We start from the raw sequence: 15,069 nt of genomic DNA on the forward strand, positions 1-15,069 counted from the left end.
ACACTTTCAGTAACAGCTATCCCTAAAATAGAGAACGGGAAGTCGAGGAATGAGGAGCAGGGAACCAGAACGGAACCGGGGAAATTCTAAAATAGGGAATCTTTAAGTGGGGGAAAGCCTCTCAGTAACTTTTAAGACATGCATCCATTTCTTCGGGAGATCCGGAAAGAAAGTTACAACTCTTACAACGAAAATGATCAAAGCGTCAAGCTGTCCTCAAAATTTTTTGATTTGTGACACCGAATTTAACTGGACGAATTTTCCGTCTGACCGGATCATTCTTTTCTAGCATATAAAATTGGACTATTTTTGGGAAGTAGATATGGCACGCTTGAAGATAAGTTTTCATGAGTCCAATAACCCACAACTTTTGTTGTTAACACCTGACTCGTCCCCTGTCGTCTTTTGAGTCCTTCGTGAATCTAGGAGAGAATCAAGGGAAGGAAGAAGCGGAGAGACGACTGGGAACGAGTCAGAGTTAACGCAGGTTTCTGTAGCTACTCCATCGCAGTTTGGCACCGCAGGACACGCAGGTACCTATTTGTACTCCTGGGTGGGGAGGGGCATTGTGTGTATTGTTCCTAGCCTGTTAACAACCATTTGAGTGACTGCGTACACTCAACACCGGGGAGGTTGCCCCCCACCCCACCCCCTGAAGACACTACATACGTTCCTTACTCTGGGGGAACAAATAAGTGATGTTTCTAAATACAACGTGTAGGAGTTCAACCCGGGGGTTAACCAGGCCGTTTTTCTGCTCGGCTTTTCCGTAGCATAGAATGTTTAATGGGAAGGTATGTGTTATCGGACAATATCTTTTTCGTCTTAGGTGGACGTTTATGCGCTTTTATTTTAGCAAATTAATATCAACCTCATCTTAGAATCACACCGGGATCACAATGCCATAGGACAAAAAGGACACCCTTTTTAAAGATTGAAAACCTCATATAAACCATTCAATATCCTGCCGCCGAAGCCAATATTGCAGAACCCCTTCCCACTAACTCCGGAAGTTCAAGCGCGTGGACACATCCACTGATAGTTTCTTTTATATATCCTTCCGTTTCCTTGCTCGACATGCTCGAGGTTTTGCTAAAACCATAAAATTTATTTAGATGTTTGTTGAGTTTTCTACAGGCAAAATCCTGTTATTGACGTACCAGTTCCAGGCGTTCAGTAAGTTGGGAAGCAGCGCAAGAAGGGGCGGTCGCCGAGTAATAAGAAATATGGCACGCAATGCATGCAGAAAGGTCAAACGGACTCTTGTTCACAGCGGCTGTATATTACTGATATTAGAAGAATTACAAATTCCTGTCGACTAAATCTAATAGATCCCATCATTTTAAATTAGGCTCTTTTGTTTATACATTGTAGTGTTCCATTTTAACTGCACGGAAGTATTTTGCTTTTGTGTTTTACGCGGCCATTTCTTGTTAAGGCAAACTTCATTTCTGTTTGATTGCAGAAAAAAACAACAGATCCTGCCGGTCGTGCGATGGCATAAAGCGATGACGTCATCGCTTAATAATGGTAGGGCTTCTTCGCCCCAAACCCCTCGCCATTTTTTCACTCGCCGTTCTTCGCGCTTATCCCGTTTTTCGTTTTTCTTTTTTTTTTTTTCGTTTTTCTAAACGGACGTCTGGAATTGGCTGGTATTCATGTTGATATAAAGATAGGGATCTCGATTGCCCCACCCTGTCCCTGCCTTGTGTTACTGTGACTGCCTTCCCGTGAACCTTCACAAACCCAGATCAGTTCCGCTTCTCGCACTACAGTTGTGAAGGAGAGATATAAAATCCGAAGCTAAGAAGACAGATCAATTAAGGTGAGAAACTTTGATATGTATACTTTCGTTACATTAACCATTAGCTCGCATTTCTTTTATTATTTTGTTCCTATTTCTGTCGGTTTGTGAGTTGCCGAACGAATTCAGTCAACAAAGACAAGACCCTGCTTAAATTCGCATAATTATAACCAAAGCAAATCAAGGTTCAAGTATTGAGGAAGCCTTTGAGTTGTTACCGACCTCAGCTAGTGTCTACAATTATACTTAATGATTCATCCGTTCTTAGTTTTGTGAAAGAACATCGATTCAGAGGTGTATTAAACTAAAAAGTTTCATAATTGTATTCTATCTCAAAATAAACGCCCGAAAATCGCGTGACCCAGTGCGATCGCTTTGTCAGCAGTCCCAAGCGAATGTAACTTTGTTGTAAGTTTACTGATACTTTTAGGAAACCCTGGTTTAAGCAAAAGCTGTTAATTTAAACTAAATCAATTGTTACAGCTGGTAGATTTAGACTGAATTTTGTTTCTCCAAGCTTACAATACTAGAACATTCTTTTAATGCATCACGTAATCCTTCCTCTTACTGAGTTTTAATGTTGATTGCGAGCAAAACACTGTGATCTCGGCTCGTTACATGTACATGAACGAAGTGGTCTACCCCTAAGTTAACCTAAGTACACTTTATCTAACATTGGGATGTTATTGTCTTCTTCGTATATACAAGACGCTCGACCCGACGCCATATTCCTCGTTGTGAATAACTTTTAGTGTGAATCAGCAAACCGTGAAAACTTTAATTTATCTTGCATATGCAAATGTCTGCAGAAAACCATCTATTTACAGTTGAACTGCTGGAACTAGAAACAAATGTACAGTGATAGAGCCACTTGGTCATTTTGTGTTGCAAATTTGTCAACTGTTTTCTGCTCTTCCTTATCTTTCAATGTATATATGTGCCAGTTTGTTGCAATATTCAATAAGGACAAATTTATATTTAATAAACTAAATTTATATTCAATAAACGAAATTTATATTCAATAAACCAAATTTATATTCAATAAACCAATTTTATATTCAATAAACTAAATTTACATTCAATAATACATTCATACCAGGCTTCAAGTTCGCTGTGATTATCTAATGAGCAATTTAGTCCACAAGTCTTTCCATTGTATGTAGCCATCGTACCAACTTTCAGAGTTGGTTCAATCAAATTCATAGCTATAACACCATAGGCCGTGATCTACCGCACCTTTTAGTTGCAAAAACTGCTAAGTATCAGGAAAGTTTAGATATGCAGATTGATATGGTTAAATTATACAAGGCTAGTAGACCGGATAAAATCTTGAATTTAACAACAAACGTAACAGCGAAAAGTGGTATCGGGAAATTAAAAGGCGTGCAAGACGGTATTGGGTAACCGAGAAAAAACAACGCGGTAATAACTCTCAAATATGTATTCCACTTATCTTGATATTGATTTAAATAAAACCATAGCAACTGTTTTTAGCGTTGTTTTCTCGGAGTAGCCGTTGTTTAATAGAGTGCCACGCGACCTGATCCCAATACGGAACACTGACAACACTGTTTATTTATTTACAGACGTGCGGTAATGGCTCCTCGGTTTATGCTGTAGAAAGTGGTATTGTTTTGCAATTTGATTCATGAAGTGATAGTTCTTCATATTCTCCATTTATCGAGCTCCGGTGATATCAGTTTTTTACCCTGCTCTGACTAATGAAATGGCCGCCGCCCCAGACCCAGACGAAGTGCTTCGTTCAACAAGAGGAAAAGGAAATTTTCAGCGTCTTGCACGGCTTTTAATAAGTGGAGGTACTGCGATACTGAGGGAGATTTTTGACCAGATTTGTCCACCAAGTAACCTTCCCGCAATACTAAAAAATCCAGCCACAGAGAAACAACTCAAAGCAGCAAAGCTCACCAAGCCACAGTGGGACTGTCTTTACTATTCCCCAGGGGTGTACGGGAAGTCTGAAGATTTTGATGTAACGTTGCTCTTCAGGTTGCTGAGGACAATATGTAACCTCACCCCTCCTGCCATGGGCTGGGATGCCTTACCAACTGCTACAGACCACAGTTAAGCTGCAGATTTAGCGATAATAAAATATTACCGTAATTCGGTGTACGGTCACGTTAATCAAAACATGGAGGTAACAGACGACGAGTTTCCATCCCTTTGGCAAAATATTACCGAGGCACTGGTGAGAATTGCATGGCAAATTAGCCCTACAAAGAAACATGAATGGCAGAAGGCCATTGATAACTTTTTAAAAGACCCTCTCACAGCCGAGGATAAAAGAAATGCACAGGAACTTCTGGAGTGGTACGAAAACGACACAAATGTTAAGCAATCCATAGAGAAATTTCAGTCCTCAACTCAAGAAGGGATGGAACGTTTGGAGACAAGTTTAAAAGGTGTCCAGAGTGGACAAAAGGAAATAAAAGATGTTATGGTAGAGAAAAGTCAATTGTTAGAGACTGCAGTTCGAGAGGAAGTCCAAGATTTCAAAGATCAGCTTGAAGGGGGACTGAAAACCACAACTCAAAACGTCCAATGCCTGGTTCGAAAAGAAGCTCAAGGCATCAAAGAACAGCTTGGAGGTGAACTGAAAACCACATCTCAAAACGTTGAAAGCCTGGTTCGGGATGAAGCCCAAGACATCAAAGAACAGCTTGGAGGTGAACTGAAAACCACAACTCAAAACGTTCAAAGCCTGGTTCGGGATGAAGCCCAAGACATCAAAGAACAGCTTGGAGGTGAACTGAAAACCACAACTCAAAACGTTCAAAGCCTGGTTCGGGATGAAGCCCAAAGCATCAAGGATAAGCTTGATGAGGTACATCAATCCATAGATGGGCTCCGTTCCACAGCTGGCAGCTCTCAAGCATCTGGAGGTCAGTTAAAACATAACTTATTTGATTGTAGACGTTTGGAACATGTTGTTAAAAAATACACTTTTGTATCAGTTTATGACTTGCCACGCAGTCGTTTCCCCCACTTCAAGGGTGAAATGTTTGGATAGGCCAGCCCAAGGAAAGTAAAACAATTGAAATTTACTTGCTTGAAAAAATAAAGAATCACACATTTGATGTTGCCTAGTTTCTGTGCCGGTTTTGTTTGTTACCCGATGGAAGAAAATAGAAAAAAAAAATAGAAAATGTAGTCATTTAGCTCATCAAAGTCTCCCCTTGAAATGATCCTCCTCAGAATTAGTTTTTTTAGTTTGAAGTATTGTTTTTCCAGATTTAGTTAGTTAATTAGATGAATTGTCTCTCAACAGTTCAAATTCGATTACGAATGGATTGTGAGGCCATCACAGCCGCTGGTGCTAGAGGAGGAGCTTCGGAGATAGTGACAACCTCACGGGAACCACAACAAAGTGTCCAGAGCGCAACCGTAATGCCAATACCACCCTACCAACAACAAGCATCGCCCATGGCAGCTTTTAGTGGAGAAAATGTTTTATATGCAGGCATTCCCCCTACGCAAGAAGTTTTGAATTTCCTTCCAGGGTGTTGACACATCTAAGCCGGAGGAGTTAAATGGTTTTGTAAAGTATCTGAGGGACGTGCGAAATGTGCTTGTACTGGACGCTCAGCAAGGGAGTTTAATAATCATACTGGAATGCAGCTCTTTAGAGATACTTGAAGGACTTTGGGGAGACTATTGTTCAGGCATCTTGAATGAAATGGCACAAAAATTCCTTGTGACAGAAGACGTTCTAAAGGAGCTTGGCCTCACGAAAGTGACACTCACGACAACAATTTTGGAGGAAGAATACAGAAATTGTCGGGATTATTTCTTGCAGAGTGCAGGTAAATTTGAGGGCTTGTACTTTTGTTACCCATGAAACTAGATTGTTTTTGATATGTTTTTTTTTTCTTTACGACGAAATCAAACGAAAACGAAAGCACATGTAGGCTGAGGGATGAGAGTTGGGTGAGACGGTTAACAGGAGTCATGGGAAGAAATGATGTAATCTCTGTTTCTTCCTCATTCTATTGCAACTCTGATGTGCCGGCTAAACGAGCGAAAACCATTCTCTCATAAAAATCTCAGCAGGTATAAATTCGGAAAGTTTGCCTTGGGATCGATAGTTTCATTTTTAACCAATTTTCGTCGATCCTAGTTTGATTAAATGCAGTTTAAAAAGCTGGGAATTGTTGATTTGTCAACAACTTTTATAATGAAGTTTGTGGCTGAGCTGGTGGCCTCCTCGTTAACAACACGTGTCCACAAGCCGCCACAAGTAAGTCAGCTTTTATTCAAATAAAAACATGTGATGTGGTTAAAAAACGTCATTTTTTTTATTTTTAAGTGACAGCACTAGCACAGTGTTGATTTTCATTGAAGAACTTCCTTTTTTAGACCAATCTTCCCAACGCATTGCAAGAGAAAGCCCCACAGTATATGAGACACAAGTGGAAACCTCAGAGTTGGTAAGCAGACTCAAATCGAGGTGGCCTCCCGTATAAGCCTGGTGATTTCTTATGGGTCTTTTAACCCTACCATAGTGTTAAAGCTATGTAATTTTTAATTCTAAAGTGGCTAATAGATGATGATGATGATGATGATGATGATGATGATGATGATGATGATGATGAAGTGGAAGCCAAAGGCAGAAAATATCAGCTTGAAGGGGAACTTAAAACCACAAGTCCAAGCGCCCAATGCTTAGCTCGGCAGGAGGCCCAGGACATCAGGTATAAGCTCGACGAAGTGCAACAATCCACATATGGGCTCCGTTCCACAGCTGCCAGCTCTCAATCATCTGGAGGTCAGTTAGTACATGACTATATATATATATATATATATATATATATATATATATATATATATATATATATATATATATATATATATATATATATATATATATATATATATATAAATTTTGTTCGAGAAATTGGGAGTTTCCACAATCCGAGAGATCGAGAAATCGGAGTTCTCTCTACTTTTCTTTGTATCGTGTAGCCGTCGATTTCCTTCCTAGGAATAACGCTCAGAAAGAAATTCACGGGCTACTAAACAGCACTGACTTTAGAAAAAAAAACCTTTTTAAAGGGAGTTTTAAAAACTGATTTTATGGAAACTCATAGCTCAAGGTCATCACACAAACTCCAAGCCCTTTAAACTTCATACTCGTCCATAGTTTTCTTAATGGTTTAAATATACTTACAGGTATATACTTTTAAGTTCTGGACTTTCGGCGGCAAATTCTGGAACCTCCGGGCATTCATCACTTGAGAAACCAAAGTCAAGGTCGCTTGACGAGTCTGTTTTAAGATCTTGGCTGTGCAATCCATCTGTGTTTATAATATGTACGATCAAAAATAAAATGAGAAGACGGCAACATGTTCAGATGATGATCCTACTTGTAAATAACATTTTTTGACTGGTAAAGTAAGAAAATCAATCGAACCAAAAGCGAACAACGGTCAATGTAAGCTCATGTACATACTTAAGACATGTAGTTGCACTTACCAAAATTTGCGTCGTGATCTACTGTCTTCCTTCGCTTGTGCGCATTGAACGTTCGAATTGAGACCAGACGATCACAGTGATCAAAATCGCTTTTTTTTCTTCGAAGTATACACATTTTGTTTCATTTGATGATAAAGAAGAGTCCATTTCCACTACCAAAATGACTGCTGATTACACTTGACTGCTGAACTTTGAAGCTTTCTCAAAAACGCGCGCGAGATTACCAATGCCTGGTTACTAAGCTGGCGCGGCCGCTTTGGTTCATTGAATTAGCTTGTGGCGGAAATTTTAAATCACGAGGTTACGCACACCAGATCATTTATTGAGTCTCGATTACTTCGCGTACGGTTCAGTCCACGGTTCCAGTATGAACGTTCGAACCATCAATCAGATTTCTACCTAAAAATTAATTCTATACTTTCCAGCTTTTTGGTTAGAGACGTTTTGATGATGTTGTTGAAAGGCACCTCTTTGTACCAGTTCTTAACTTGCCACGCAGTCATTTTTGCCACGACGAGGGAGAAATGATTTAGATGGGCCAGCGCAAGGAAACGGCTTCAAACGAGGCCATGTGACGGTTCAGCAGTTAAAACTAAGCTGGCATTGCAAAAAGACAGGATCGCAAATTTAATAGATTGTGCTTACCACTACGTCAACCGGGTGAATGAAGCCTTGTGATCCGTTTCATTCACTGAGTGTCTGCGTGGGTTTGGTTTGTTATATTATGGAAGAGAATAGAATCAAGAAAGTAATAATGGAATAGAAAATGTGGTTGTTATCTCATTATTCTCCCTTTTAAGTCATCCTGCTCAGATTGAGGTTTGTTTTTTTTAGTTTCTAGTATTGTTGTATTCCAGATTTAGTTTATTGGAAGAATTGTCTCCCAACAGTTCAAATCCGAGTACGAATGGATTGTGCGGCCATTTCAGATCCTGGTCCTAAAGGAATAGCTTCAATGATGAAAACATTTCTACGAGAAATACAGTCAAGTGTCCAGAGTTTATTGGCACCCTTTGAACAACAAACATCGCCCACTGTTTTGAATTTTATCGCGAACAAGTACTTTCAAGCTGTTAATCCATCTAGGCCGGAGGAGTTAAATGGTTTTCTACAGTATCTCAAGGACAAGGGCAAAGTGCGTTTTGTGAACACTCAACAAGGGGGCTTGATAATTACACTGGAATGTAGCTCTTTAGAGACACTTGAAGGGCTATGGAAAGACTATCGTTCAGGCCGCTTGAATGAAATGGCACAAAAATACCTTGTGACAGATGAAATTTTGAAAGAGTTTGATCTCATTGAAGCGAACCTCATGACAACGATTCGGGAGGCGGAATACACCCATTGTCGAGAGTATTTTTTGCAGAGTGCAGGTGAACCTACACTACCCAAGAGATTAGTTTTTGGTTAAGGTAAACCCAAACGAGAACGAGAGTGCAGTACAACCCCGCCTGACAAGTACCTCGTTAACAAGACCACCTTGTTATCTTGGCCGTTGCCTCTTGATCAGCCATTTCGTTCACACAGCCCAATCTGTCAAAACAAGGAAAACTATTGTTTACTCTCACAAAAATGTCAGCCGTTTCAAATTTGGTGAGAGCACGAGACGGAGTATATGAGAGCTGGTGGTCAATAGTTAGCAAGAATTTAAACTCTCCTCAATTTTCGTAGACTCTCGTTCTCGTTTGATCCGTAATAATAGTTTATTTAAACTCTTTTGCAGCTAAAAGAAACTGAATTATCGAGTGACACTTTCATGAAATGATAAGTCTACTATTTACAATTAAAAAATCTATCAAAAAAGGACTACGCATAAAATTAGTTACGAAAAGTAGCGAAATGTAAAAAAGCTTTCAGCTCTCTTTGTCCTACATGTAATGGCATTATTATACAGGTAAAACTTTAGCGCTTTCTGCCTTACATTATACTTAGACTCCATTAGTGCTGGTCTCGGTAACAGATGGTGAATAGGATGTTCATCTGACTTCATTTGAGTCATGTATTTACCGCATAAGTCTTCTCTTCTAATGTCCATTCTAACTAATTGAGCTAGCTGTAAGGCATGAGCATATGATTCGGCTTCAGGATAAATGATGCGAAGCGCCCTTTTTTGTATCCGCTCTATCCGCTCCTATCCGCTCCTACGTGTTCCTATACCCCGGACGCATATATGCAAGTTCATACTTCCACAGCTGTGCCTAGGGGTATGGTCGATGGAAACCCCTCTTTCTTCTTCATCTGTGACCTTCGATTTCACTTCCACGGCCGTGAATAGTGGGAGGGTATGGTCAAAGGAAACTCCTCTTTGCTTCTTCTTATGTGGCCTTCGATTTCACTATTTTCTCATTCGAATACAAATGATAGGATGCGAACATGACGTAATACTGCAAAATTACTGAAAAAATATCATTAAAACGTAACATTTGGGCATACTAACCTGCATGGCAACGTCAAGAGTCATGGGTAAACAGTTTGCACATCATAATCCTCCTTAAAGAAGAGGCCTCTGAAAGTTTCAGCATCCCAAAATGAAACCCCTTTTCAAAATTTAACAACAACAAAAAACATTTGGGTGGGGGAGGGGGGAGAAGGTGTGGTGACGTTTTCAAGCTTTCAATTATCAGAAATTATCAGTCTGAAAATTGAACAACGTAATGCTTTCTTTCAGTTCGTGTTCCACAATACTCAACAAGAAAGAGCGCCGCACGTTTCGATCCACCAGCGGAAACCTCAAAGTCGGTAAGCAGACTCTATTACTCCAGGTCGTAAATGTAACCATTATTTTGTTACGTCTACTGAATTAGGAAGTCTATCCGTAGTTAAATCACCTTGAATTCACTGCACTTAATTTTTGCAGTCGTAATGGAGAGCAACGATTACTGGCGATATTCATAAACAATGATTACTTGTAACAGTAAGGGCCTATTTACATGGAGGAGAGTTGTCCCTGGTAGAGGGTTACCCCCCATACCGAGCCTCTCGGTTTGTGGGGAAGAGACAAGAGCCTGGAACAGGCTATGGTCGATGTTTCAGCGTACCTGAATTTAGAAAGGCAGCCAAAATAGACGTTTCAAAACAACTATCGCCAGTCCTTTGAACCAAGAGGGCCAACAGGGACAACTTTCTCATATATAAACGCTCGACAAAAGATAGCTCAGGGAAGAGGGTAACCCTCCTACAAAGGACAACTCTCCTCCATATGAACAAGCCCTAACTTAGCGGAAGGAAAATTATTGCTGTGTGAAAAGGGAAAGTTTCTTTTTCATAGATGTTTAGTAACGTCGACGCAACTTTTTTAAAAAACTATTTTAAAAATAAAAACATATTTACAAATATGTGGTAAGAAAAGTGACAGTACTACAAAACTAATAGCGCCCCAGTTCACTCAAGGACATGTATGTTTCTGCCTGTTCCGATATTGCTGGTTCTAGTTGTAGTTCACCAATCGCTGAAAAAGTGTTACAAAATTGTATTTATTTCTTACTTAGCGAGATTGGTATGATCACTGTTGATGAAAATGTTTTATTGTCTCCTTCAGCTCTCAGTTGCCGCCCCACCTTTTCAGTCTCCCCAGACAATCTTTGTAAAGATGCCTTACAAGACCATTACTTTGAAAGTAGACCCAAGTGATTCTATCTGGCATGTTAAACGGTTAATTGAAGAAAAGGAAACCATTTCTTGTCAGCAACAACGTCTAACATTTGCTAAGCAACAACTCCAAGATAGGCAATCTCTGTTTCACTACAACATTCAGAGAGGGCCGACCTTACAGTTAGTACAAGACCATTCTCGTGTTTACTTGCATAAGGGCATGCGCATTGACGTTGAGATTCCGACTGGAAAGACAATCACTTTAACGGTAGAACCAAGAGATACTATCGAGTATTTAAAAGAGCTTATTCAAGACAAAGAAGGAATTCTACCTGACCAGCAAATTCTGACATTTGGTGGGACAAAGCTCCAAGATAGTGGCACTCTGATGAACTACAGCATTCAAGATTGTTCCCGTGTTCGCTTGCACTACCCCCTTAACATCTTCGTTAAGATTCGGACTGACACAATCACTTTAACGGTAGAACCAAGCAATACTATTGGATATGTTAAGCAAATACTTCAAGAGAAGGAAAGGATTCCATCTGACCAACAAAGTCTCTCCTTAAATGGCATGGAACTTGAAAATGAGCGCACGCTGGATAGCTACGATATTCAGAATGGATCAACCCTGTACTTGGCCAGGAACCCACAACACAAATGCGTAAATCCTTAGACTTCAACCTGATGTCAAGCAAAAGTGTAAAGAGACTTGAGGTCATTTGTTTGTATTGTATTGCGCATCCTTACTGTGCATAATTTCTCGCGTGATTAGCGCCCGCACATTAAAAAAATGGCGGCTTTTAAATGCGTTTGAGAGGTCAATCGTCATTTTGTAACCGATTGCAGTGACTTATCACTATTTTTTGACTTTTGCTTGGATTGGGCAATAACTCTCGTTTAAATATTTACCGATTTCCAATGTTAAATAAGAAACAATGGTCGGAAACGTGAGCTTAGCAGGCAATGCTGTTGCTCTTAAAGGAGTGTGGGAACTCCCTTAACCATTTTAAACTCAAAAATAGGGGGACCCATCATCGTTTTAAAAAAATTAAGACAAACAAAAATCTCAGTGCAGGTTCCATTTCATAGAAATGACCTGAAAATGCCGGTTGGTGTAAAAGGAGTAAAAGGTAAAATCCAAGACAAAGATGAGAGTCAAATAGCTAGAAAGGAAAAATTTACAACAGTAAAAAAAAGCCACCAAAATCTCACCTTGGATGGGGAGGAACTTCAAAACGATCAGGTTTTCAGTATCATTGCATTCCTGAAGCAAGGTAGATAGCGAATAGTACGTTTTAAGCTAGTTACGTGCACAAGTTTAAAAAGCTACTAGCTGAAGACAACAAGTCTCGATAGTAATTGATATCATTAAAAGGTGCACAAAGAAAAGGAAAAAGACTTATCATTAAAAACAAGCCTTAAATATGGAGAGAGAGACTCGAGAAAATTGATTAAATTACTCTCCTGAGCAACAAGAAAATACTTATTTTGATCTCATTTTTATTTTAAGATTAAACTACCAACGTATTTTGATGGGAAACTCGTAAAGGCACGAAAGTATGATCGTTTTTACTGTTAAATATACGTGTTAGTACCCCTGTTCCACCTTTCAATGATGGAGAATGGTAAAACACACTCACGTGTCAAAATTGCGTAGGGGTGGGGAGGAGCAAAATATGTGCAATTATTTTTTTTCAATACTTGTGACCATGTGACGTCATCTGGGCTTATATGATCTAAATTAAATAATAATTTAGAAACAGTTTTAATACAACGTATAGTCGTAAAAACTCTGATTTCAATTTTAAGATTAAATATGTAATTCCGACCTTTAAAAGTTTTCATATTTCCACTGTGTGGTGAAAGAATATACGAATGGCTCACTTCAACTTGAATCAGGTCTTAAGTCATAACTTTATAGTCAAGCGTCTGCGTCTTTCCGATAGTAAATTTTTCTATTTGTTTTTTGTATTTTAATATTAATTTAAAGTCATGATTTCATTTCTTGATTAACCTCTCATTGAGGGTTTTTAGTACTGTTTCGTAGTTTTTAATTTATCAGTGTTGTTTATTGCTAAAAATTGTTTTTTTTAATAGCTTTAAACGTTTCCTGTCTTGAGGAGTGTAAAATCCACGGCATTGGGATTTTAATAGATTAATTGTAATCTCGGATAACAATAATAATTAGTTAATTGTAATAGATTTTTAATTGTGGTCATGAGAGGGCCACAAGGTTATTTCTTGTTTGATTATTAGGTGTTACCCTCTTTAAATAAAGTATAATTAATTGATTGATTGATTGATTGTCTGCTAAAGCCTGGTTTCACTAGCGACGCACGCACAATTGCAAGCAAGAGAAAAGGAAAAATTTTGATACTTGTGCTTGTGTTTGCGGTAAGCACAAGCACAAGGATCAAAATGCAATGCGCTTGTGCTTATGCTTGCGTCGAAGCCGTTTTCACTATGAAATAAGAGTTGTTATCCTTGCGCTTGTGCTTGCGACGCTAGTTAAAACCAGGCTAAAGAACCTTTTCGCGGCATTTTTGTCTTTTGCAAGAGATGTGATAAGAATGGTTTTTCAGCAGAACAAGACGTCTTTTCTGGTGATAAGCTGCTATAAGTACAAATATTTGGATTGACTGTGACCGTCCACATTTAATTTTGCTCTGCAAAACAACATCGTGACACTTTGTATTCTTGCTCCCCGAAACACGTGACGTGGCAACGCATGATTCGGGGGGGGGGGGGGCGAGTGAGTTCAAAGTACAACTTGATACATGGTACGGGTTATAGTGCAATTTGCGTCGGCTATTGAGCTAACGTCATTTAGATTTGGAAACCGTGCTGACGAGTCCCAATAGCTCCCAGTAACAGCTGTAATCACTCCCAGGGATTTCCACTCTAAAGTAGAGGTAAGGCTTGACACTCAAGTTCGAAACGCCCAAACGTCTCTTTTTAAATGGGAAACCGACAACTCGCTGAAATTGGCCCAAATCAGCAAAGTAAGCGTACAGACAGCAAGCAATACACCTTTGAACAGGGGGGGGGGAGAAAGTCGGCACTTTTCTTTGAAGACATAGCAGTGCCTGGAAACGGTGCGAGTCCATGTAAATCAAGCCGTTGCTAAGAAAGACGTCAAACCAAAGTTTTGTTTTCTCAGAAAGATTTAAATATCAATGACTGCGTGCGTTTGATTTTTTACGCCGCTGAGATGTTTTTGGCATTTTCAGCCATTTTTCTCACCTGATGTTTCACGTCACTGCGAATGTTTTGGCGGCGTAGAATAATAAGCGAAAAATTTGTCACGGATGAAATTTAACAAACAAAGATGGGAAATAATTTCTGAATCATTGGAGTTATTTTCAATTAGTATAATTCGCAAGCCTAACTTTGACCAGACTGGTCACCGTTATCACTGTTTGTTGTTTTGATGTCCGGCAAACTTCAAAGGAGCAATCAAAATGCAAATAGCTATTGTGTTTTGTGCACGGTCAAGACCAAAACATGCGAACTAAACAATGAACTTTGTCAAGCTATTCACTACGCCCTTAGCAACCATTCGATAGCTACTGCGCAGTCTCGGTTGCCCGGCACCGCTATGACCACTTTTTAGGTAGTGTAACAAAGGAAGTTTCTTTCCCCCCTACCTTTGAAGTACGATAAGGCATGTTTATAAAGAATTTTACAATATTCCTTTCACATAAAACGTATTGTAAATTATCCCATACGAACTCGTATATATTCGCCGTAACTTTTATTACGCAATACTGTATGACCATACTGACTCACAACTTGAGCTTGGGCAGCCCGTCCCCCCCCCCCCCCCCCCTCCCCCCCCCCCTCCCGCCAACAATAATTTTGACAGGCATGGTTGGTAAGTAAGACCAGCGAAAAATGCGCATGCTGCGTTTGAACGGTCATTTTTTACTTTCAATAGTGCAAAGACATATTTGCGTGCAACATCTGGAGGCTCAACTATCTCATGATGGTAAAATAAAAACAATCTTATGATGCTTCACGACAACAAGGGCAGGACAAAGGCCAAGTAAAAAAAATGTTTCTCGTCTGGATTTCTATAAAAAAGAGAGCGGGTGGGCACTTTTTTTTCAATATTTTTTGTTTATTTTTTGTTGCATTGCTTCCGTGTGTTGTTCGAAAATCGATGTCTTTTCCTCGATCGT

The 15,069-nt window shown here is 39.5% G+C and overlaps 3 protein-coding genes, 1 long non-coding RNA gene and 1 pseudogene across 5 annotated transcripts in view; 3 read left to right on the top strand and 2 right to left on the bottom strand.

The window, feature by feature from the left end:
- Positions 1 to 15,069, bottom strand: part of LOC144630691 (malonate--CoA ligase ACSF3, mitochondrial-like) — a 165,645-nt gene that overhangs the window by 29,998 nt on the left and 120,578 nt on the right. The window lies entirely within an intron of this gene.
- LOC144630925 (uncharacterized) overlaps positions 1 to 15,069 on the top strand; it is a 97,311-nt gene that overhangs the window by 11,955 nt on the left and 70,287 nt on the right. The gene's annotated exons all lie outside the window — the stretch shown is intronic.
- LOC144630669 (polyubiquitin-A-like) overlaps positions 3,441 to 15,069 on the top strand; it is a 115,543-nt pseudogene continuing 103,914 nt past the window's right edge. The window contains exons 1-2 of the transcript XR_013566598.1: positions 3,441 to 4,704; positions 5,091 to 5,625. The product of XR_013566598.1 is annotated as a polyubiquitin-A-like (transcript). The remainder of the gene's footprint in view (positions 4,705 to 5,090; positions 5,626 to 15,069) is intronic.
- Positions 6,896 to 7,450, bottom strand: LOC144630727 (uncharacterized). The gene is made up of 2 exons (XR_013566606.1): positions 7,295 to 7,450; positions 6,896 to 7,116 (listed from the first exon to the last, which is right to left on the bottom strand). It is a non-coding gene; the product is annotated as an uncharacterized LOC144630727 (long non-coding RNA).
- LOC144630726 (polyubiquitin-like) lies at positions 11,106 to 12,528 on the top strand. Its single transcript, XM_078489107.1, has one exon. It carries the CDS (start codon positions 11,106 to 11,108, stop codon positions 11,559 to 11,561), a length of 456 nt encoding a protein of 151 aa, XP_078345233.1. The 3' UTR covers positions 11,562 to 12,528.

This window comes from Oculina patagonica, chromosome 11 (assembly GCF_052425735.1).
Source record: "Oculina patagonica isolate OP01 chromosome 11, crgOcupat, whole genome shotgun sequence".
Lineage (NCBI taxonomy): Eukaryota > Metazoa > Cnidaria > Anthozoa > Scleractinia > Oculinidae > Oculina > Oculina patagonica.

Coding starts and splice junctions, on each gene's coding strand:
- LOC144630726 (XM_078489107.1), top strand. CDS start 11,106: ATGCGCATTGACGTTGAGATTCCGACTGGAAAGACAATCACTTTAACG.